The 22,676-nt window shown below is 36.1% G+C and overlaps 1 protein-coding gene across 16 annotated transcripts in view; it reads right to left on the bottom strand.

Annotated features, from left to right (window-relative positions):
* RIMS1 (regulating synaptic membrane exocytosis 1) overlaps nt 1–22,676 on the bottom strand; it is a 317,035-nt gene that overhangs the window by 74,765 nt on the left and 219,594 nt on the right. For 9 of the 16 annotated variants that reach the window (XM_040552071.1, XM_040552073.1, XM_040552075.1 and 6 more), the window contains 3 exons: nt 21,754–21,825; nt 16,285–16,397; nt 653–765 (listed from right to left, as the gene is read on the bottom strand). In XM_040552071.1, coding sequence (XP_040408005.1) covers nt 653–765; nt 16,285–16,397; nt 21,754–21,825 — 298 coding nt within the window. Of the gene's footprint in view, nt 1–652; nt 766–2,654; nt 2,739–10,905; nt 10,936–16,284; nt 16,398–17,764; nt 17,948–21,753; nt 21,826–22,676 lie in introns of those variants that run through there. The other 7 variants (XM_040552081.1, XM_040552083.1, XM_040552080.1 and 4 more) reach the window with 3 other exon arrangements.

The following is a 22,676-nucleotide window of genomic DNA, read 5'->3' as shown; positions in this document are numbered from 1 at the left end:
TTCACAGAGCAAAATGAGATTAGCCCGTCACAGCTCCGGCGCCTCACAGCTTGACTTGTGAGAGGCAGCAAAGATCTCTGAGATCTTTAGCAGATTGCTCAGAGGTTTACATGGTTTTAAACCTACATGACTGGGGGATATCATTTCAGCGTTATCAAGAAAAAAATATGTTCTCTCTTCATTCATGTAATTTCATATACACAACTATCAAAGGAAGTGCTTACATTATTATTAGAAAACAAGATCAATGTAACCGGGACATATTTCCAGAAAGGAAATACTTTATCTATGACATTATTAAGATGCAAAAATATTACATTACAATGTCATATGGCCTTTTTCAGCCTCCAGGGATTTGCTGGCCTGAGGTTTCCAAACCTCAAGGTGACATAGCTTTGTTTAACAGGATCTTTCTTCCTTGAACTGTTTTTCATGTGTTCTGCTTTTCACAGATTCATTTTAGGTGACATCAAAGACTAAGTCTAAAGCATGTCAAATGGGGGTGAAAATGATGTTACAAAGCTATTATGTGAAGACACCTCTGTCAGACTTTATAACACAATGTTCTTGAGGGTGATATAATATTTTAAATAAACATGTTTATGCCTTCAATTTTCAAGTCAAAGTATCATTTGAATACTGCTAACTTTACCTTGGTATATTGCTCACGCTCATGTTCTTGACTAGAACCAGACCCTGATGTCTGATTATAACGGTGCACTTTCATTTTCATCTGTCTCGTTCGCTCCTCCACTACTAAGCTTGCTGCAAAAACACATAATGAAAATCAATTAAAAAGAGAGAAAAAAACTTTTGGGAAAAAAAAATGGTTTAGCAACAATTTTAACTTATTTCCACCTCAACAAAACAAAGAAATGTACAAACGTGTAGAACAAGCAGGGTGTAAACACATCACAAAGGAACACTAATGTGAAGAAATCAACCACTTCCATTGCCAGGAGTTTCTACCTGAAAATGGGCAGACATCCCAGTTTTCTATACGTTATCAAGCTGGTGCAACAGATACAGAAAGATTGAAAGAATTTAGGTGGTAGGCTGAATTATAAACCTGTTAATCATTCTAGATGCAGAGGGCATAAATCTATGACCACCTAACCATGTATATGCTTAACTGTAGAAAATAACTACAGTAGCATTCTAAGAGTTAATGCATTAAACAGGTATTAAAATTTACTTTGAAAGTAATTAAGTCCTATTACTATATTAAAACATAACTCCTCACCATACCTAAACATTATTTTTAAGAGATAATCTCTCCATTCAACCTGTCACAGTAAAAATACAATAAACTTTCTAGTTTTTTGTTTTTTTTTTTTTTAACAAAAAGTCCTTTAAAAATGCTACTTTATTCTCTAATGCTTATTTCTATTTCAAATAAATTGTATTGTATCTTCTTGTATTTTAAATTCCCCTGTGATAATGTTTCTTTAAAAAAATTCATCTTAAACCTTCAGGAAGTTTTGATGTTATAAACAGCATCTTCTTCAATTTGAACAAGTTATAACAATTAATATTGGCTGTGCTTGCCACAGGAAGATGCCTTTGCACTAAAGGAAAGATTGGTGTGAAATCACTTGGGCTAAAGCTTCCTTAAAGTAAGTCAACCTTTGTGGTAGTGCATAATTTCCAGAGGGAACAGCATATTCTGCCATTCTTAAACTTGGTGGCACTACAAATGCAAAGGAATACCAATAAAACCAAAACCTTGAAAACTGGCATTTCATAACAGTTCTAGAACTAGACACAAATATTCACCAGTCACTATTCTAATTTACTGGAGCACTCAGTATGTTCATAGGTTTTCACAGGTTATAACATCTGAGAAGAACGACTTCTTTTAGCTGGAATTTTTTGTGTGGTCATCAATTCAAGATGGGTGTTTTATTTGGAAAAAACCCTGCAAAATCTTTTTTCTGCTTTTAGGTCAATCATGGACCTACATGATCCTCTCCAAAGATTAGTTTTAAAACTCAATATTTTTGTAAACAGCCCCTCCCAGACCAGTGACAGGAGACAGACACCAATTTAAAAGCTGCATGGAACTGATTTTCAATCACAAAACACAGAATTTTAACTTAGGGGAAAACAGGCACGCTATCATGATGTTTACAGATCTGTATTATGAATCAAGAGGCACCAAAGTTACCCTATGTGGGTTTTATGCTGCTAGTTGTGTGATTCTTTACACATCTACTTATTATTTTGTGCTTTGCAAGCACAAAGATACACAAAAAGAAAGCGGTGTCCTCAGTGTTGGATATTTTAAACTGTGTGCTCTTGCACAAACCACAATTGTGCACGCACATACCACCCATAATGTGTTTGTGGAAATCATGGATTATCTGTGCACTGGTTGGATATGAAAAAATATACAAAGATATCACACTGTGAAAAATATGTTGTTTTCATGTCCTCCTTCCACGTTTCATATTTAAAAATAGGAAAATTAAGTACAGCAAATTTCATTAAAGTTCTGCTACAGCTACAAATTTAAGGCAAGAGATAAAATTATCACCATAATCTTCAACCTCCCACACTGCAGAGGGTCCAATGTAGGAAATTCTGCACATGCAGAATGTCACACTGGGCCCAGTGATTATTCCAGATGACTAATTATGTTGGTAAACGTGTACCTTAATTGCAATGAGTCCAGTTCCACCATCAGATATGCAGGCACAGCTCCAATTACTTCAATGGAAGTTGCATGGAGGTATCTGAAGGCAAAATTGAGCACTTTAGGTGAAATTTTTAAAGATGGCCTCTTATTTTATGGACAGATATGAAAGGATTAAGACACGTCAATTACTGACTGAAGTCAAAAACTCAGTTATCTTAATCCTATCATACATGCATGAAAGAGACTGAGGATATAAAAATCAGAGGGAATATTGAGACCCCTTTAAAAATTTAGCCCTATAGGTGTATTGTGCACAGGTTACTCTAAAAATAACCCTTTCACTGTGTGACTGTTAGGTGCTTCACCCTGTTAACTGTATATTATACTAAAAAAATTATATGGAAAAGTGTTAATCTGTATTATTTACGATACCTGAAAAAGAATATTCTATTATCAAAAAGAATATTCTATTATCTAAAGAGACCCTAGTCCAGTGAGTATGCACAAAAACTACTACAGTCAAGACTGAGTAAGTTGTCAACCTTGACTTAGTAATTCTTGATTTTACTTGTATTTAAATCCTTAACCACACACATACGTTTTCCATTATTGGATATCATTATATAAAGTAACATGAGAACAATTGATGAGGACAGTAAAATTAATCTAAATATTCTAAGAGAGAAATTTAGTTTTGTGCATGGAGCAAAATGTGCAAAAAACATTCAGACTTACTTCTAAGCAAGCAATTGGGTGAAATGAAAGTCTGCTCTAGAAAATACAACTATGTTCTTTTCAGCTTTGCTCACCATGCACATCTGAGCGTATGCTATACCTAGTTCTGATGGAAAATTTTGTCTGCCTGAAAAGTAGACTGGTCTACTCTTTACATGCTAATTACAGGAAGCAGAAAAAAAATCTAACACAGTAGCAAAACCACATGAGCAGAAGCTGTAACAACCATAAGTGACATCACCATACAATCACAGTACTTTCTTGGAACACAGCTGGTTACCACAGGTAATGAAAATTTGACATAAACAATACTACAAGAACTTAACCTGTCTCTGAAAAAAATATGGATCTATTTTCTTTTAGAACATCAGTATTTACAGAATGCTTTTCCTGGAACTCTTGAGAGGTAGGACTACACCATAAGTACATATTGAAGCACTGTAATCCCAAAACCTCTAAATTTTGCTGTGGCCATATAATTCTAAATATGGAGATTTACCACAAGCATCTCCAATTAGTGGTACAGCTACCACCAATGTCAGTTGTGTCAACACATCACTGGTTTTGGTGTCAGAAGTCACTTTGAAGAGCTATCACCCTCATTGCTTTAAGAGCTGTTGATTCAGATCTGAGATCAATCAGTAAAAGAAGTACTGAAAACAGAAAGATCATGAAGTGGACTGCTTAAATAAAAGGTGCAAGTTTAGAACCAAGGAGTTTAAGGGGTTTTCTTATGTACACCTTGTGAAGCTTGTACAACAATAATGTACATAAACAATCAAGCCATGCAGGAGAGAAAAGACAGACATACAAATGGAATCAAAATAGTATTCTTCAACCCCATTAATATATTTAGAAACCATTCTGATTCCTGTAATGCCAAGAGTACTGGGTCTGGCTGGGATGGAGGTAATTTTCTTAACAGCAGCCCATACAGTGCTGTGTTTCACATCTGTGTCACTCCAATGTTTTAGCTATTATTGTGCAGCGCTTTCACAGCATCAAAGGCTTCTCTGTTTCTCATCCTGTCCCCCAGCAACTAGGCTGGGGGTGGAAAGCGACCAGGAGGAGACACAACAAGGACTGCTGACCCCAACTGACCAAAGGAGGTTAAATGACCATGCCATTTAACGCCATGGTCAGCAATAATACTGTCTTTCCAAGGTAGCCATTCCATGGAGATGAGCTGGGCATTAGTCTGCTGGTGGGAGGTGGTGAGCAATTGCTTTTGCATCATTTGGCAGTTTGCTTTTTTTCCTTTTTTTTTTTTCCTTTCACGTATTAAACTGTCTATAACTCAGCCCACAAGTTTTTACACACTTTTGTTCTCCTAGTTCTCTCACAGCAATTCCATCCAGCTGTGGAGGAGGCTGGCAGCAAATAGACTGTGGGTGCTTACTTGCTGGCTGGGGTCAACCCAGCAAGCTACCAAGAATTAACTGCCCAGTGTAGTTCTGAATGTTTTTCCATCAAACAGACATAAGTTCCCATAGTTATCACTTAGTTTATTATTCAACTCGCTAAGTCCCATCTGCCTTCCACTGTGAATGGGATTCAGAGCAAAAAGATATGATCTCACAAAGATTAAGACCATCTCCTATTCTAGAGGCCTACCAGCTCTACCTGGGTCTTTTCCTCAGATGTCATTCAAGAAACATCCTTTTGAAGACTGTACTTCATGTTTTCATTGTACATGTACAATTCATGTACACCTGTAATTCATGACACATCTTGAAGGATTCTATATTATATGCTGCAAGTACAACTAACATCTAGATTTCTAATCTTTGCTAAGGTGATAATAGCATGAGAAAAAGAACGATTTAACGTAAGTACCTAATGGAAGAGGGCTTTTTTGTTTGTTTGTTTGTCTGTACTTATAATCTCACAAAAATTCTGCATGTATTTCTTGTGATAATAGAAGTTTTGATTAACATTAAAGGCAGTTCTTGGTACATGTTTCCATCACAGGGAAAGAAATTCTCTCTTTTTACTAAAAGCATATAAAATACATGCTCTATTTTGATTGTCTAAAATATGCAAATCCATACTATGTTACTAACAGGAGGTAAGAAATAAACAACTACAGTTCTTATTTTAAGCCTGCAAACTACCCTCAGAGAAAATCAATTTATGTATTCATTTTAATGGAGATGGCCATCTCTTAATTTTTCCAAGAGATTATCTGTTTACTAAGAATTTACATCATAGAATGGCTTAGGTTGGAAGGGACCTTAAAGATCACCTACTTCCAACCCCCCTGCCATGGGCAGGGACACCTCCTGCTTGCTCAAAGCCCCATCCAACCTGGCCTTGAACACTTCCAGGGAAGGGGCATCCACAGCGTCTCTGGGCAACCTGTGCCAGTGCCTCATGAACCTCAGAGTAAAAACTTTCTTCCTTATATCTAATGTAAATCTACCCTCTTTCTAAATCTATATCTACCTTTTATTTTAAAACCATTTAGTTTAAAACCACTTTACTTTTAAACCATTACTCCTTGTCCTATCAATGAAGTTCCTGATAAAGAGTTCCTCTCCAATATACTACAGTCATACTTCTTTTAATATGTCAGCACTACGGTAAGGTTTATAGAATTACATCTGATAGCATCAAGTAGTTGACATCCCTCATCTCTATCTATGTCCTCAGAGAACTAGTATATATTTCAACCGATGATAGGTTACACCTAGCTAGAATACTAACCATTCAGAATATATGCTACCTTATGTAACATATGTACAGAATAGCAGAACCATAAGCAATATACTATACTAAAAATATGTGTTATGGCAGATAAAACAAGTTTTAGTTTTTTTCTCTCTCTCTTTTTTTTTTTTTTTTTTTTTAGAAATATTACACCAAATTAGTAGATAGACGGAATGCCGCATATGGCATATTTCTGCCATCCAAAGAATGTGAATTTAACAATGCACAAAATTTGACTTTAAAATAACTTCAACCTGCATTGGTATCAAAACCAGACTAAGACCAGTTTTATGAAAGTCAGTGAGCACTACCAAAGCTGCACTAGCAGTAGTGAGAAGTGCAAAAGAAACTCATCTTGAGTTTTTAAATCCCCTCTTTAAGGTTTGAAAGAAGGACTAAGCTATATATTATGTGCATAATTTCTTAAATGGCATAATGCCATTTAGTGCCCATCTACTAAACTGATCACTTAATGCATGAAACATGGGTCCATTTAAATAAGGACTGTACCCTAGGTAGCAACACTGAACTAGCATGGAGCTTGTATTTTATAGCTCTCTAGTCTTTAATTTGCAAGTTTACACGTTTAGATATCCATCTCTTTCACATTACAATGATCATCAAAGACAGCCTAATTCTGCAGAATTTGAAAAACTTTGAGTCTTGACAATAAATAATATTTCAAAAGAACTCACTCATACATTTGAAAAAAGAGATAATGATTATTTTAGCACTGGAACTACCTCCTGTGTAGCCATGTGACCATCTTGGATTCTTGACCATCACCAGATTCTAAGGAAAAGCATCTTCCACCCAACACTGAACTACTGCCTGTGCTACACATGCATCTCCAGCGAAATGTCACGATTTTGGAAGTGGAGACCAGCTGCTTTGCAGCAAGTAATAATGCAAGAGAGAAGGCAAAGTAACATGAAGATAAACTTTCTCACTTCTTTATGGTTACAAAAAAAACCACCAAATTCTTAAATATCTTAAAGAGAAAGGGAGTTTTAGGACATTGAAAAGAAAACATGGGGACTGGGAGATACTCAACTTAAGGTCAATAGATTCAGATATTTCAGGAAGACTGTAATTCCAAGCATACTGTTGTTAAAGAAGATTAAGGGAGAAGTCATGAGAATTTTATAAAGTCCAAAAAACAGTCTTGCAGAAAGAGATTTAGGAAATGACTAAAAAGAAAGCAGATATGTGACTTGATGGGGGCTGTAATTATTTACGCATGGGAAGATTTCTAAGAGTAGAAGGCTCTTCAGTTGAACAGACACAGGTTCAATAATGTCCAGTGGTTAGGAAGAAGTTACAGTCAAATAAGTAATATGACGTTTAAAAAACCAAGTGGCTAAGCATAGGAACAAACTCATTGCTTGCAGTGATTAAGTGAAAATACCTTTCTAAAAGGTCATTCTTGCTCAAACCCAAATATGGGCTGAATGCCAGAACCACAGGTGACATTACCTGATCTGTGATTAAAGCTGATAACCACATTGGTCTTTTTAGAACTACAGAAAACCTACGGGTATCTTAGCACTGGCTATATTAGTTCATGTAATGGTGACAGCTGCAACAAACACAGAATCATCCAAGTCACAGAATCACAGAATGGTTTGGGTTGGAAGGGACCTTAAAGACCATCTAGTTCCAACCCCCCTGCCCTTCCACAAGACCAGGTTGCTCAAAGCCCCATCCAGCCTGGCCTTGAACACTTCCAGGGATGATGCATCCACCTGCACTATTAATTGTTGGAGTAAGCTAAAAATTAAGAAGAAATTGACATCAGTAGTTCAGACGTCTGTAACCCTTAACAGCTTTCTTTATGAAGCAAACTAAGTGAAACAGTCTAAAAGTCCAACACATTTGCTTATACAAAAGCAGCTACTGAAAAGTAAGTTGAAATGAAAATTTATCTCATAAAAACTATTTTGTGGTAGCTTTCTAAGAGCACTGTTAACTCCCATCATATCTCTAAATGACCAGGAATTTTTTAAAAAATGGATTTCACTAGCTCTTTCAAGAAGCTGAGGTTCAGGACATCCAAAAGCACTACAACAAATATCGGATTGCTGGCAGCAACCAGAGGAATATATTGCTTATTGCCAGGACTACTAAGGTACGGATCTGCCAATTAGTAACAGAGATGGCTACTCTGCCCCCACGTGGTTTTCTCCCCATTTGTGTAGAGTCAAGGAAACAGCACATTTTAGCAGGGCAACAGGGAACTGCACTTATCCCAGAAGCCAACAGAGATCCAACCTGTTCTCTCTCAGTCTACATATTCTTCACACTAAGATGAAAAGTTGAACAGTGACAAAGAGCTACAATGCAGTGCAGAGGCCTATATGCCTTTCCACACTGAAAAGTCAGGAGTGCTGCCCTCCCTGTGCTGCTTAGATGTTCTGTGTTTGGAAACTGGGGAAAAAGAAGCAGTATCTGGACTGAGACAGTGAAAGGTAAAAGCTGGAGAAGAAATGGCAGTGGCAATATCCAGAGCAAAGGCAAGGGAATAAAGCAGCAATACGACTTGGATGGGAGAATTCCCCAGCGCAGCAGGTAAGGGAAGGGGAGAGGGGAAGGGAGCACTCATAGAAGAGAGGAAACTGATGTTGGTGGTGGACTAGGATGAAGCATTTCAGAAATAACAGAGAATCTCCGAGTTATTTCTTCTCAGCCTTCAGGCTGAATTTTGCAATATTATGCACATAAGAAGTATCTGTGTGATAATTTTCAGGACTTTAAAAATCCACAGAAAGCTAAACTGGGAAATTAAAAACAAAACAAAACAAACAAACAAAATACACAATTTTGAAATCATGAGCAAATAGATGTTTTGAAATATAAGGTTAGTAACACTGAAAAATCAATTAGTTTTTAAGATAAAGAACTTGTTACCGCTTCTCTACATATGTGACTTTAAAAAGTATGTATCAGCTACACATTGTAGATAGTGAGGGAGATGTCCTGCAGCTCTTGTCCCTCTACCTGACTAGAAAGTATTGTGTCTTCTGTAAGCTTGTGTGCAGGGGTTTGTTCACACGTGTAGTATACTCGTTCCTTCATAGTTATGTCTTTTGCCATATAACATTCTGTAACCCCCCATCTCCATCTCCCATTCACCAACTCTCCTCTCTTATACTGTGCTGGGGAAAGTCAGAGGTGACTTACTAATGTAAGTCAGCTGAACTTCAGGTTATGCATGGCCCCCCAGAACTGCCACCACTCCACTTCCCCAGCAACTCATCTGCCCAACTTTTTTCTGCCTTCGGGCTGCATCTGCAGTCAGCCTTATGCTCCTGTGAGCCAGAGGAACCCAGGTGTCCAGAGATCCCACCACCTTCTACACACTGCCAAAACTTGGGCCAAATCCATCCAAATCCTGTGGAAACGAGCTTTCACAAACCTCTTACAGGCATGTTCTAGTTTCTCTGTATAAAATCAATTGTTTTAAACGACAAAACATCCACTGCAGTCCAAATCACAGAGCAAGGTTTGTGAACTTGAAGAGTCACAAACAATAAACTGACATAATTAATTTGTATTGTTCTGTTTGAAAGAAATATAGGTACTGAAGAAATCAAAAATGACAGAAATAAATTACAAAATTAACCATTCTTAACACTTTCTTAAGACATTTCACAGTACATACTTAACACTGCAACATAATCTGCAATTGCTTATACTTAATTTAAATACTATTTATTTTTCACTTTATTTTTTACGTTATTGTGAAAACATATTCCCCAGTATTGTCTTGGATGTTGGAGTTCATAGCTAGTAAAATAGCTGCTGTATTTTACCTAAGGAAGTATGAACACATGACTGGGATCCATCCTTTCACAACGTAAAGAAGTTGTAGTGGATATTCTGTGTCAAGTTGAATGCATAATTTGGCTTTGGCCCACCAAAGACTGTATTGAGATCAGAATTTCCCCAAATCTTGAAGGACTCAAGTAGAATTTAGAAAAGATTAATCTGTTATATTAATGTTCATGCAGTATAGTATTTTGCTGTTAACATGAAAATGGATTAAATTGTTCTTTTTTCTCTCTGAGGTTCATTCTGACTTTGAGATGACTCCTACTTTTGGAAAAAAAATAAAAATGGGACCTCTCTGCAACATGCCTTGGTGGGGATGTGACAGGCTGTATTTCTCACTTCATGGCACAGCCTTGTTTGCACTCACTGACTCACTGGTATCAGCACATGCTAGGGGGAATTCATAGGAGGTCAAAGCTACACCCGTGCAGATTGTCTGCCTGCCTGCAGAAACCTGCCCTACAACACCCCCAGCTTTCTGAGTGTCAAGGGCTTGTCATGCAAATAAAATACAGCTCATGTTGAACTAACTTGTCTTCAGAATGTCTCTGCATAGGAAGGATAGTTTCTGGCCATCAGCACCTTCAACTGTTCCTAAGCCCCGACCTATGAAACATCCTTCACAGATGCAAAGAGCCATGGCTGCATCATCACAATTGTATTAGAACCAGCTGTTGTGCAGAGCTCAAGAAGAGCTTAGGTAAAATCTTAGTCTTTGGATGAACTTTAAATCAATCAAGCAGCTTCTGAGCCATGTAAAATGCTATGACTACTCCTGGTAAGTCTAGCATATTGCATTTGCATGGGAAAATTAGAAATCACAAGAGGAATGACTTTCAGATTCTAAAGAGGGATAACATAGCATATAGATACTTAAGAAACATCCTTTTCACCTGTTAAATAAATACTATATACTGACATGGAATATATTAAAAGAAAAGCCAGTATAAACAGTTGCCAAACATTTGTAAAAAAATCACATAAATATTTACCTTTTGTGGAAGAGTTAAAATTCTCTTGTTCTTCAATGAATTAAATGCACGGAATGATGGGAACAGAAAAAGAAATCAGCAAATTTAAAGTTAGATAAAGAAATGTGTTACATGTGACAATGGCATGTACAGTAGGCAGTACTCCAACATATGTAAAAGTAATGTAGAAAATTAAAATGATAAACTATGACAAATAATAAAGCCTATGACTTTTTCTTTAAAATTAACAGGAACAATGAAGTTACTGAGATCCAGATTGTGGACTCTTTAAATATTCCACTAAAGCAGTATTGTCATACCCAAAGTTACAAATGACATAAAATCTTAAAATTGCTTTAAGTATCATTCTAACTCCTGAACCATGTAGCCTTGTTTTAGATTCTGAAGCCTTTTCTGTAATACTGAGTGTGACAAATTTATTTTCTGTTAACTGAAAACATAAAAGATTATAAGGCTTGAATTAATTTGCAATGCTGAGAGAAAAGTCTCCTGTGAGGGTAAAGATTCCACAAGCTGCCTCAAAATATGCAGTGCCACCTAAGAATTTCAAAATAAACCCAGAAATATGGAGACAAAACAAACAATGCTAAAAGATTAAAAGCTAAATTGAAATGACTTATTCTTTTTCTTTTGCCATTCACTGATGGATCTAAAAAATGGTTTTAACTGCAAGGGTTTGATCTTATACCATTATTCAAGCCAGACTCTCACTGCAATAACATTTCAATGATCAAGTACATATACAATGAATAGTTTTCTCTAGTTATATTTAAAGATCTTAATTAAATATAAAAAGATATTTGCAACTCTAATCCATTATTTCACAACACACTGATTTTCCATACGAAATTCTGATTCTTTTTTGTTAAAAGGAACATTGGGCATGAAAACATTTCATTCCTGTACGTTGTAACTACCACTGAAGATTTGTACATATATTTATATACATATTATGCATATGCACTTTATAAAAATAAACCCCATTCATTACCAATAATCCCCATTCATTACCAATATAGACTTCAGTGCAGCTTTCCTTCATGAAACAGCAGCACACACACATGCATGCACTTCAACCTGCATACAGGCTATGTACAAGGATTACACAGCTTTTTCTGACATGGGCCAACATACAGCAACACTTAATGCTGGTCACAGCTTCATTTTTCTAAAGGTCACTGCGTAAGGCCTGTTGCTGTAAACAGGTGTCACTGAAAACATACAAACACACTAGTTCAGTTATGTTTACAGATACTCTTTATAAGTAAATAGGCTGCTGATTATCACAATCCTTACTGTCATTATATGACTTCGGAAACATGAAACCACATTGTAGAGGCTACGAAAATGAAACCATGCTGTGAAGAGTCAAACAGAAGAATATACAGGGAGAAAGACCTGCTTTGCTTGAGTTAGCTCATTTTTATACTACAAACCATCATCACACATTTAGCTTGTTGGTTCATAGACTTCAAGAGTACATAACACGTCTTTTCTTCTTCACATGTAATATTTCTGAATATTATCCCTAGTACCATCTACCGTAGTGCAGAAAAATGCTATATAGCTTCAGGCAGTATTCATGATTAACCGTTACGCAGAAGTGTAGAGGCCCACCCTATCCAAGTGAAAATTACTGTGAGGTTTGATAGTTGCTATGACAGAGAATGGACTAAGTATATATATCACAGAAATATGCTTTGTATAAAAGTATCATTTAAAAACCATGCAACAATGTTGTTGTATAAACAGCCAAAAAATAAAGCCAATGCAGAATTCCCGCCCCTCAACTTTCTTAAGTGATTTGCACAGTTCCACTCAAACATGATGCAAATAAGAAACACTGATGCAAATCTCTTACAGTTTGGCACAAGATGACATGGAGAGCACAGCATTGCCCTTATAACTTAGATTTTCACTGCTTTAGTCACTGAATCAAAATATCTTCATTATTAGGTCATTTTATGAAATTGTCAGATAAAGCATAGAAATAAATAATGCTCGTTAAGTAGCACAAGTTAAGGTAATGACTACTGAATTGTGACTTTCAGAAAACACACAGAGACACACCTACGCCAGACTAACTTTCATATTCAAGAATCACAAGACCTTTAGTTGCAATAACAACCCACTGTGTCTTGCACTCTGGGAATTACTGCTGACAGGGTTGCAAAGGAAACACATATAGTCATACATTCCTTGAACATCATTGGGATTAAAATAGAGATCATGTAGTCCAAAAACCACAGGAGTATAGGCTCCTGTAACTGTAACTGCCTTAAAGAGTCTGTATGTACTGGAGTTGCTAAAAATATTAGTTAGAACCATTCCAAGTGAAAGTACCTAGCATGTTTTTAATTTTTTCCAAACTAGTCAAAGCAGCCTTTAGAACCACTAAGAAGCTTGGGTTTGTTGTTGTTATTGGTTTATTTGTTTTTGTGAGTGTGTGTAATTATGTTATTTTGAGATTTTAAAGAAAAGATAATCCTTAGACTAGACTTTTTTCTCTACTTAAGATTTTTCTCTGCTCCTGATCAGTAGTACCTACCCCTTATCTCTAACAGAATGGAGACCATTATTTCGGTTTCTTCTGTAAGACTTTCCTCTATGTGGTCTTTTATACAGTGGAACTACTGACAAGGACCTACTGAAACAAGTCACAAGTTGACTTTTTATGATACTCAAACCAAAGGGTAATTAAGAGAACATTATTTGATAGAAACAATGAAACTGTTTCATTCTAAACTTTATAATGAAAAAAATTGAATGCTTAAGATTCTGTGTCAGTCCTAGAAGAAGCCTTATTAGCATGGATATTATCACTTATGACAGAAAACAGTTAAAAAATCACACTTCCCTGAGACAAAAACCACAACCACTCTTGTGCTTCTTCATTAACTCTCATTTTTTCTAAAATGATGGTTTCAAAGAGTAATAAGATTACTTTACTGGATTCCTCTATGCCTCTTGACTATGTAAATAGGAAACAGAAAAAAGAAAAAACAGAAAAAAGAAAACAGAAAAAAGAAAGCTACACAATTTACTACATAAATTATACCTTACATCATACTAGATTTCCTTGAAACACAGGATGTCAATACTGACTAGCAGTAAATAGTTTTATATTTAAATGAAGAAAATGCAAAGAATTTTGAAATGCTTCTGCCTATAACATTTGTGGGTTGCACTAGATTTTGGCCTCATCTATACCCGTAGCGACTGTGAATTTAAGTCATTAAGTCACAATTCAGTTCCAAGTATAGTTAGTGAGACTCTTTCACAGACAGATATATTTGGATTCAATCCTACATTAGGGTAAAATAACTTCTAGCCACTCCATTTAACTCATTTGATAGGGATTAAAAAGGTGAAAGTCACATCAAAATTTGATACTGTAAACCAGAGCAAATATTATGTTTTTAAAGCTGAATTTACTTTCCTGCAGAAGCTTGAAGTTTATACACACTGCTATACTTATTTCAGAAGATACTTTCAGAAGCATTTTAAAATTATTTTATAAAATCTACTAACTTTAGTACTTCCCTGCAAATACATTCTCAGCTTGAACAAAGTGTTCAACATGGGTAAAATTAGAAAACCTTCCTTTCAAATGGACAAGCCAGTCAGACAAAACCAAAATACTATTTAGAGAGGAAAATCTCCTTCGCCTTCAATTCCATATGCAGTTATATGGCCATAGTGACATAGGCAGTATGATAATTAGCAACAAAGTAAATGATATGTCATATCCTACTTGTTCATTTTCTACATAAGACGCAAGCATATGAACCACAAATGTAAATAAGAGTTCAGTGAAACAGCATTACTTTACAGATATTCACGGCATCGACAAGTTTCTAAACCAACAGTAGCTTCAACCTTCTGTTTAAAGTTCACTTTTTCTTTGCTCTTCTGCATACAACGCATCTCTACGAATTTTTATGTCAAGTTCTACTTTCATTTCCAACATCTTTAACAAAACATAAACTAGCATTTTATTCTCAACGCACTAGTTACCAAGAACAGCTGAAAGATAACAGGAATACCCACAGGAAAGCCAACATAAATTAAAAGCTGATTCATCATTATATATTGTACCAATTTCTGGAACTGCAGAAGAAACATGAAAGAAGTTTGAAATTCAGCTCTCATTACATTTCCCTAAAGAGCTCCCAACGTAGAAATAAAAACTGTAAATGCAGTTTGTAACTAGTTTATAATCCAGACAGTCCTTATTTCACTATGAAATATAATGAGAAGACTCAAATGTAAAGTTTTAAATGAATAAAACCTACTTGTACTAGTTTACCAATCATTCAGAATAACCACATGTATAAAACAAGAACACGTTAGTTGAAAGTGTAGTATGCCATCACAGCTCAAGCCAATAAAATTAACGCAAGCTGACTGTATGTTAATGCAAGCTGTTGTACCTCATACAAAAATGTATGGTAAGCTAACATGGTAAGAAGGTCATGGTCAGTAACATTATCTATTTACAAAAGAAGTCTGTAAACGGTTCTATAAGGCACTACAACACAGCAGCAGCAGCAGCATTTCTTTCATTTCCACATAGAAGAAAAACTTGCAGTATATGGCAATCTCAATTGTTGCTTGTATTCAATGAGAAGACAGGGTTTTTAAACACAGAAGTAAACCTGAATGTACACATATTACCCACTGCGGAATTAAAACTAAATTCATTTTAATATAATAGCTCATACTCTATGTACAGTATGTTGCTAGAAAAGGAAACAGTGATATTTATACCTATTTGATATTTGAAAAGAACATCTTCTACAGCCACTAGGTCTACATGGTCTTTTTCAAAAAAGAGCAGCACTCATTGCCTGAGCAGTTTATTCTTATGAATGGAAAAGCTGATGACCTGTGCCTTCACATTTCTTGTGGTGATTGTTTTCATGCTTTCAGACTCACTGGATCTGTCTCACTCCAGAAGGTATGTTTGATAATATGATATTTGTTTATCATTAATCTATGTTAACAATGCACATCAATTAATATAAACCACAAAATAATACATTAATAACACTGTCAAAATGTTGTCAAAATCTTTGCCTCTGATTTCTTTGTCTGAATACAAATTAGATGTGCCCATGGAAACCACCACAGCTCTAATAGAAATTTTAAAGTAGACAAATATAAAAGGCTACTAGAAAATTAAGGCAATTAAACCATGTGTAATAGTCCACCAGTTAAAAATCTTCTAGACTTTCCAGACTACAAATATGCTTTCATTCTCTTCAGTTTGGCAGAATTACAGCTTTTAACATGTAGTTATGAAAGCAGACTTCAAGTAAAGTGTAGAAAGGTAAAAAATCAAAGAGTTAGAGCTATCATAAGCTCATTATTTGATACCTTGCTCTATACTGCCACTTCTTACTGGAACTTGCGGTAGCTGTCTTCCCCTGCGACTGCTGAAGGACGTGTCTGCAGGAGGAGACTGTGTAGGACTTCCTTGTTGATGTATTCTGCAGATGAAATGAACATAAAAGTCAAATAACCCAAAGGAAGAGAATTCATGTAGTCTAAGTTTTAAACACATATTGAATTGCATATAGAGAAGATGGGGTTGAGGAAGTTTGTGCTTGGTATATGCCATATGCATGTACTCACGTCTGGATAACTAGCAAACTTATATGGCTTCACCTTTATCTTCTCTAACTGCCTTCAACTAAGGACAAACATTTTCCATCTTTTTTGCTGTTGTTGTTTTAAAAATGTTCTAGACAAAAACCACTGAACTAGAATCAGTTTTCTAAGAACCATTTATGATTATGACTCACAATTTGGGAGTATAACTGTACTGTTCTCCTGCACTGGTACAAAGACAATCCAAAATGCCACCTTTGCATTTTACTAACTTTTGTGTTCCCTTTGTGCTGATGCATTAATTGCACCAGGCCACAGAGAACTGGACAGCAAGAATCTAATGGGATAACATGTTATTTTCCCCTGAACTTAAACAAGGAAAAAGACCTTTAGCCTTGGTATTTGTGTGCCTGTGCGTGTGTGTGTGAGAGAGAGAAACAGAAATTGTGTGTATGTGCATGTACGCACTCACAGTCTAAGATTTTTAATACTCTTACCTAAGCAAATATTCTAACCACCTTAACTTTGGCTAAATTCTAGCTACCACTGTTTCAGAGCACCTTGGCTACTTGGCTTCTTAAACACACATACAGCACGTTTAACACATTAAGCACCTTTGGAACACTGGCAAGTTTGCATTTAAAAGCAATAGGGCCCTTGCTAATAACTGGGGAACAAGTTTAAGAAAGCAAAGCAAAGGTGAGAAGGAGGAGATTGCTGAGAGGGACAGCTTGCTAATTAAACATCCTTGCCAGTAACAGTCATATCACACTCACTACAGTGGATAAGCACAGTTTATCTACTATGCTAAAGGTACAGGTAGGTAGCTTGCAATTTTAAGTAACACATTTGTACAAAATCAAAATACTGGTAGCTTTCACACTACGTAGATCAACCGACTTTCCCTTTGAGAGTTAGAAGTGAGAGAAGGATGTGATTTCCTGCACAGTGTTCAAGCAAAATACTTTGATAATTTTCAGATGGATACGAAACAAAACACAACAATGGAAGGGTGAAACAGCCAACTTTTTTTGCATAGCTATTTAAGATCAACGGGAAGAAGTACCATCTGGATGGTGAAGATAGGCAGCGTAAAGGATATGGGAGAAGGGTAAATACCATGAAGAGAGGATAATCTACAGTGTCAGAATGAGTGAACGCGCCATGTATGCTCAGGAAAGTACAACACCACACTTGACACCTGGGAGGCAGAACATGAAAGCTGTGCTGGACATGTAATAGCAACCTTGTCAGAAGTGGAGAAGGTGGCGCCGACCCTCCGGGCGCTAGGTGATGTACAGAGCATAAGAGTCTGATACTAGAGTGCTCACTCGACCTTGAGCGAGCGTGATGTTTTCCCCTAATGACTGGCTGTTCAGTCGTTCGTGGGGCTGGAAGTCCCCTTCTAGAAAGACATGGTAGCAGACCCCTAAAACATCAGGGCCAAAAAGAAACCGTTCAGTTGTTAGCTCCAGGCACACCATCCCATGCCCCCCTCCACCGAAGAACATTGCAAACCCTGGCTGCAGGGCCAGTGTGGATATTTCAGACTGAAGTTAGCAATTCAGATTATAAATCCATTTCCAAAAGGATAAACCGCAGAACACTCACTGCTGCAGACACACATCCCCCTGCTTGTGGAATTGCTGAACTGCACTGAATACAGCAGAAAGTTGGCCAAAAACTGTAGCTGCATCTCAAGCAGTGAACACAAGCTAACAACACTTAGATAAAATGTACTAGCATAGAGTAGGCTAGTACTCCATTTAACTATCTTTCTGCAGTGAGACCCAACACAGAAATAGAGTTCTGAAGGAACACTGATGAAAGCATCATTAAAATATGCAATTAAATGATTAATTATGTTAGTATAATTAGCAGCAAAATTATTAGCAGTTTAATAATTGCATACGTTGCAAGTATACGATAACCTGAAACATTTCAGGTTTGGAGAGTGACAAAGTAAATTTCTAACTGTGCCCTTATTATTGCTGGGCTTCCCAACAATGCAACATTTTGTAAATGATAATACTGTATCCATTATTTCAGAAATTACCATAAAGCCATCTCGTGATAGCATTTCACTGTTTGTTTGTTGTTTTTTTTTTATTTCTCCAGACAAATGAAGTGCCCCTGCACACACCCAGCACATCTTTCCGACAAAATACAGCATAACCAAGGGACTGTCTAGTTCATAAAACTACCATATATTTACAAATTATCCTAAAAAAAAAAATTTAAAAATGTATATGAGACAACGTTTATGCAGATGCCTACACCAAGGATAAAAATCGGGTTTGGTTTCAAAGCCATTTCACCAGTGACAGCTTATATCTAAGTCCAGTCACAGTGCCATGAAAATAGGATTCTGTTCCCTTTGCTGTACGCACTCTTAAACCCTAACACTTCCTAAACTTATCTCCTGGCTTGCCCTGGCAGTAAGACTCTTACAGAGGCTCCCTGCTTCTAAGAGATGCTCAAGATGATGGCAATGAGCTGAGTCCTGAAAAGGCCTGCTTGGTCCAAATGTCAATGTAATCCCTGCTGGTCTAGAAGAAAGATCAGCTGCTGAAATGAAGAAGTCTACACTGATTAAGAGAATGAGAGAAAGAGGAACCAGCATGGGAGACAAAAACTGGTGTGTGGCTGAGGGAATGAGACAGAAAATGAGAAGTATGGAGAAGAGGGGAATTAGGGATAGAAAATTTGAGAGAGAAATGACACATGGTGAGCAGTGAGATTGCAGCAAACACGTCTGCATGTATCTCATTGCCTGTTCCTCCCAGAGGAAGGTAACACAGCAAACAGCCAACCTATAACTCAGTTGGTGATGGACCACAGAGAAATCCTACAGGTTCCGGCTCTGCCTTCCCACAAGGAAACTCAAGTTTCCTTCTCTTTAGACTGATGTCTCAATGGCATGAATTAAAAAGACAAAACAACCCAACAAGAAAACAAACACACATCCTTCCACATACAAAACTATGAAGAAAAACTAAAACTAAGAGAGCATTGCCAATCTAGCACACTTTTGACACAGGGTCCTATGTAATATCTCGCATGTACAGATAAAGACTGTACCTGAGGTAATGAATAACATCAGGTAAGTTACCACTACCTGATAACTTGGAATTATCTTGTAACTAATCAATACAAAATGGGAAAAGAATTTATCTCAGCACAGGAATGACTAAAGTTCCAATCCATTAAATCCCATATAAATTCTGTATATAGACTCTGCAATATTTCAGACTTGCTCTTTTCCATGTACCTGAATAAATCCTCAAATGCATGTTACATTTAGCATTACAATTATAAGAGGCTTTGAAATATCTTGTGAAAAAAACCTGTTGAAATTTCACAGCTAGGCTGGTCATTTAAATCAAATAAACACACTGCTCATGTCTCAAAAAACTATTTCATAAACATAACTACACACTTAGAGGTAGAGCCCATTTGCTGTTAAAGCAAACACCTCATAGTTCCTACCATCAGCAGTATCTGAAATTTAATTTTCAATATTATAATTCACACCAGCCATACAATGAAATTAGTGAAAATAACATTTGTTTTAGTGAGGTATACGTTTTTTGATCTATGCAATGATCTTGACGTCTGAAGAAGATGCCCTCAGTTTACACACTGAAATAAATATCAGGTTTGAAATGTAAACACACTGATACACTGATTCCTCCAATCTCAGATGTCACAGGATTTCCTTTCCTACTCTGCCATTGTGTCTCAGTCTCTCTGCTCTGTCCTTTGCCACCACATTCTTCTTTATAATCTAACATTTTATTTTCCTTCCTTATCCCTTATGTTTCTATATTTTCCATTTAATGTTTACATTCCCATTTTCCCTCCCACTTACTTATATCCCTCTCCCACCTCATTCTCCTTTCAAGCCTCTTGCCAACACATTTAACTGTACAATTTGTATGGTTATCAACAACTGTGAGGCCATTGCAACCTCAGCCCCTGGGGCTTCCATTACTCTTCAGAAGACAGAAGAAAAAAAAATAGGGAAAAAATGCTGGTCGAAACACAGCAAGGATTTCAGCCATAGGTCAGGGGATGTCTCTGGTGTAAACTGAAATAGAAACTGGGCTGTTGAGACAAGTGTAACCATTGCTTTTAGATTAGGAACAATAACCTTATACTTGAAACAATAGAATAAAATAAAAGTTGTGAATTTATTTTCTAGATAATGTGCATTTTCTTCAAAAACAGAAATGTCTCTGTGTTCATGGAAGTTTTTCAACCCTCACAATGTAAACAGATGTGTTCCTCTGCTCATCAAGATAATGTAAGTCCGCTTCTAGCAAAAGCAGGATCTCAGTCCTCCTCACAGCTCTTAGTTAGCCAACACACAGACTTAACTAGATAAATAAAATTAAGTATATATTCTTATTTTTTTCCACTTTTTTCTTAAAAAAAAAAAAAACAACCTTTTACTACAATACTGTAAAAGCTAAAAGTTACAATGATAATGCATGCACAGGCAAATTCAATGGTAGCAGAAGGTAAAGTCTCGGTGTTCTTATTAACTTTATGTAATGACAGCTTACAATTTTTTTCAATAGGTATTTAAATGTGGAATTTAGCATTTTTATATTATAGAGTGAAACTACTATATTGGAATATAGATGTCTTTCCCCAGGTAAAATGCACATATGAAACTGTTATTTTTGTGCATATGTGGTTTCAGTTGCACTGTAGTTGTTAATTAACATTGGTACGCTGTGCCTTGCTGTTATTTATTCTTCATTTGCCATTTGATCAGAAACCTCTTGAATTACTAATCTGCTTATATATTTTCTCAACTTTAAAGTTATTTTAAAATAGACAAGACTTTTGAAAAAAAATCTGTGGTAAAACAAAAAAGGGTTGGTACCACAATAATGAAACATTCCGCATATGTCCAAGTTTCATCTTACAGAAATCAAGACAGTGGCAATGGGTCTCGTATTTTTCATTACTAAATGTATGCACAGACAGTCTTTACCTCCCAATTTATCTGCAGTGATGGAGAATACCAGAAAAATGTCATATGTAGAGCAACACAGGAAGTAGTGATAATAATATAGATAATATAAATAATATTGTAAATTAAGGCAACATAGCTTTTGGTACTGTTACACAGCTTCTGCTTTAACAGTACTATTAGTTGTATATTATGAACACCAGAATCAGTTCAGTCATAACAGGTGTTTATTAATCATTCATCAATCCTACCTTTCTGTTTCAGTTGTGGAGCCTTTCCTAGTTTGTTTTTGGCTGCTATATCTTTCCACTTTTCTGGACTGCCTGTAAAATGACATGTCAGAAAAGAAATAAACAAAGAAGAAAAAGAATACAAAAAATATGAAGATTACATATTTACTAACGTATTGCAAAGGTAATAACAGAAACATTTGACAGATGGAAAAGTGACAACTTTCTTCATGAACAGGCTGGTGAACTTGGGGTTTAAAGCACGGGGCCCTGATTAGCTTTGACTGAGGCTGATGGTATGAAGGTTATGAGGTACCAAAATAGGGAGACATCATTAATCTTGACTGCATATGCAGCTAGCTCCCATTTTACAGCCCCTATCTGATTAGACACAATGCCTCTCATAGGTCTTTTAGTCAAAAAAATATTAAAATATAAACTTTAAAAATTGGTTTTAAATCTAAATTTCAAAATCAAAACAAATACTGCATCATATCAGATTTAACTAATGCTGTCAATTTATTAATAAAAACTTGGCTTTTCAAAAATTTCATTCTATTAAAAATTGTGAAGATTTTGAGAAGTGGTTTAAAACAATTCTATTTTTTTTTTCTAATCAATGCAAATAGGTTAGAAGTTTATTTAATTTCCTTACGTAGATCGTGGAAATCTCGGCAAGTCCTCTGTGTTCCAAAATTTCCATTACTACCCATGGTAATACAAGCATTTACAAATTAAGATTTACAATTTGAACCTCTGATAATCATCAGTGTTTATTAGTCTTTCAGAATAAAAGTGCATACGAAGTTTCAGGAGTGGCCAAAAAAGGGGAGTGATGATTACTCGTTATATCAGAAATGCTGACAAACCCCAACTTGAATATTACACAGGAAAGATGACTAAGAAACATGTAAGAAACTCACAATCATATAATCAACCTCTAT

This window comes from Cygnus olor, chromosome 3 (assembly GCF_009769625.2).
Source record: "Cygnus olor isolate bCygOlo1 chromosome 3, bCygOlo1.pri.v2, whole genome shotgun sequence".
NCBI lineage: Eukaryota > Metazoa > Chordata > Aves > Anseriformes > Anatidae > Cygnus > Cygnus olor.
This window is presented reverse-complemented; position numbering and strand designations above follow the sequence as displayed.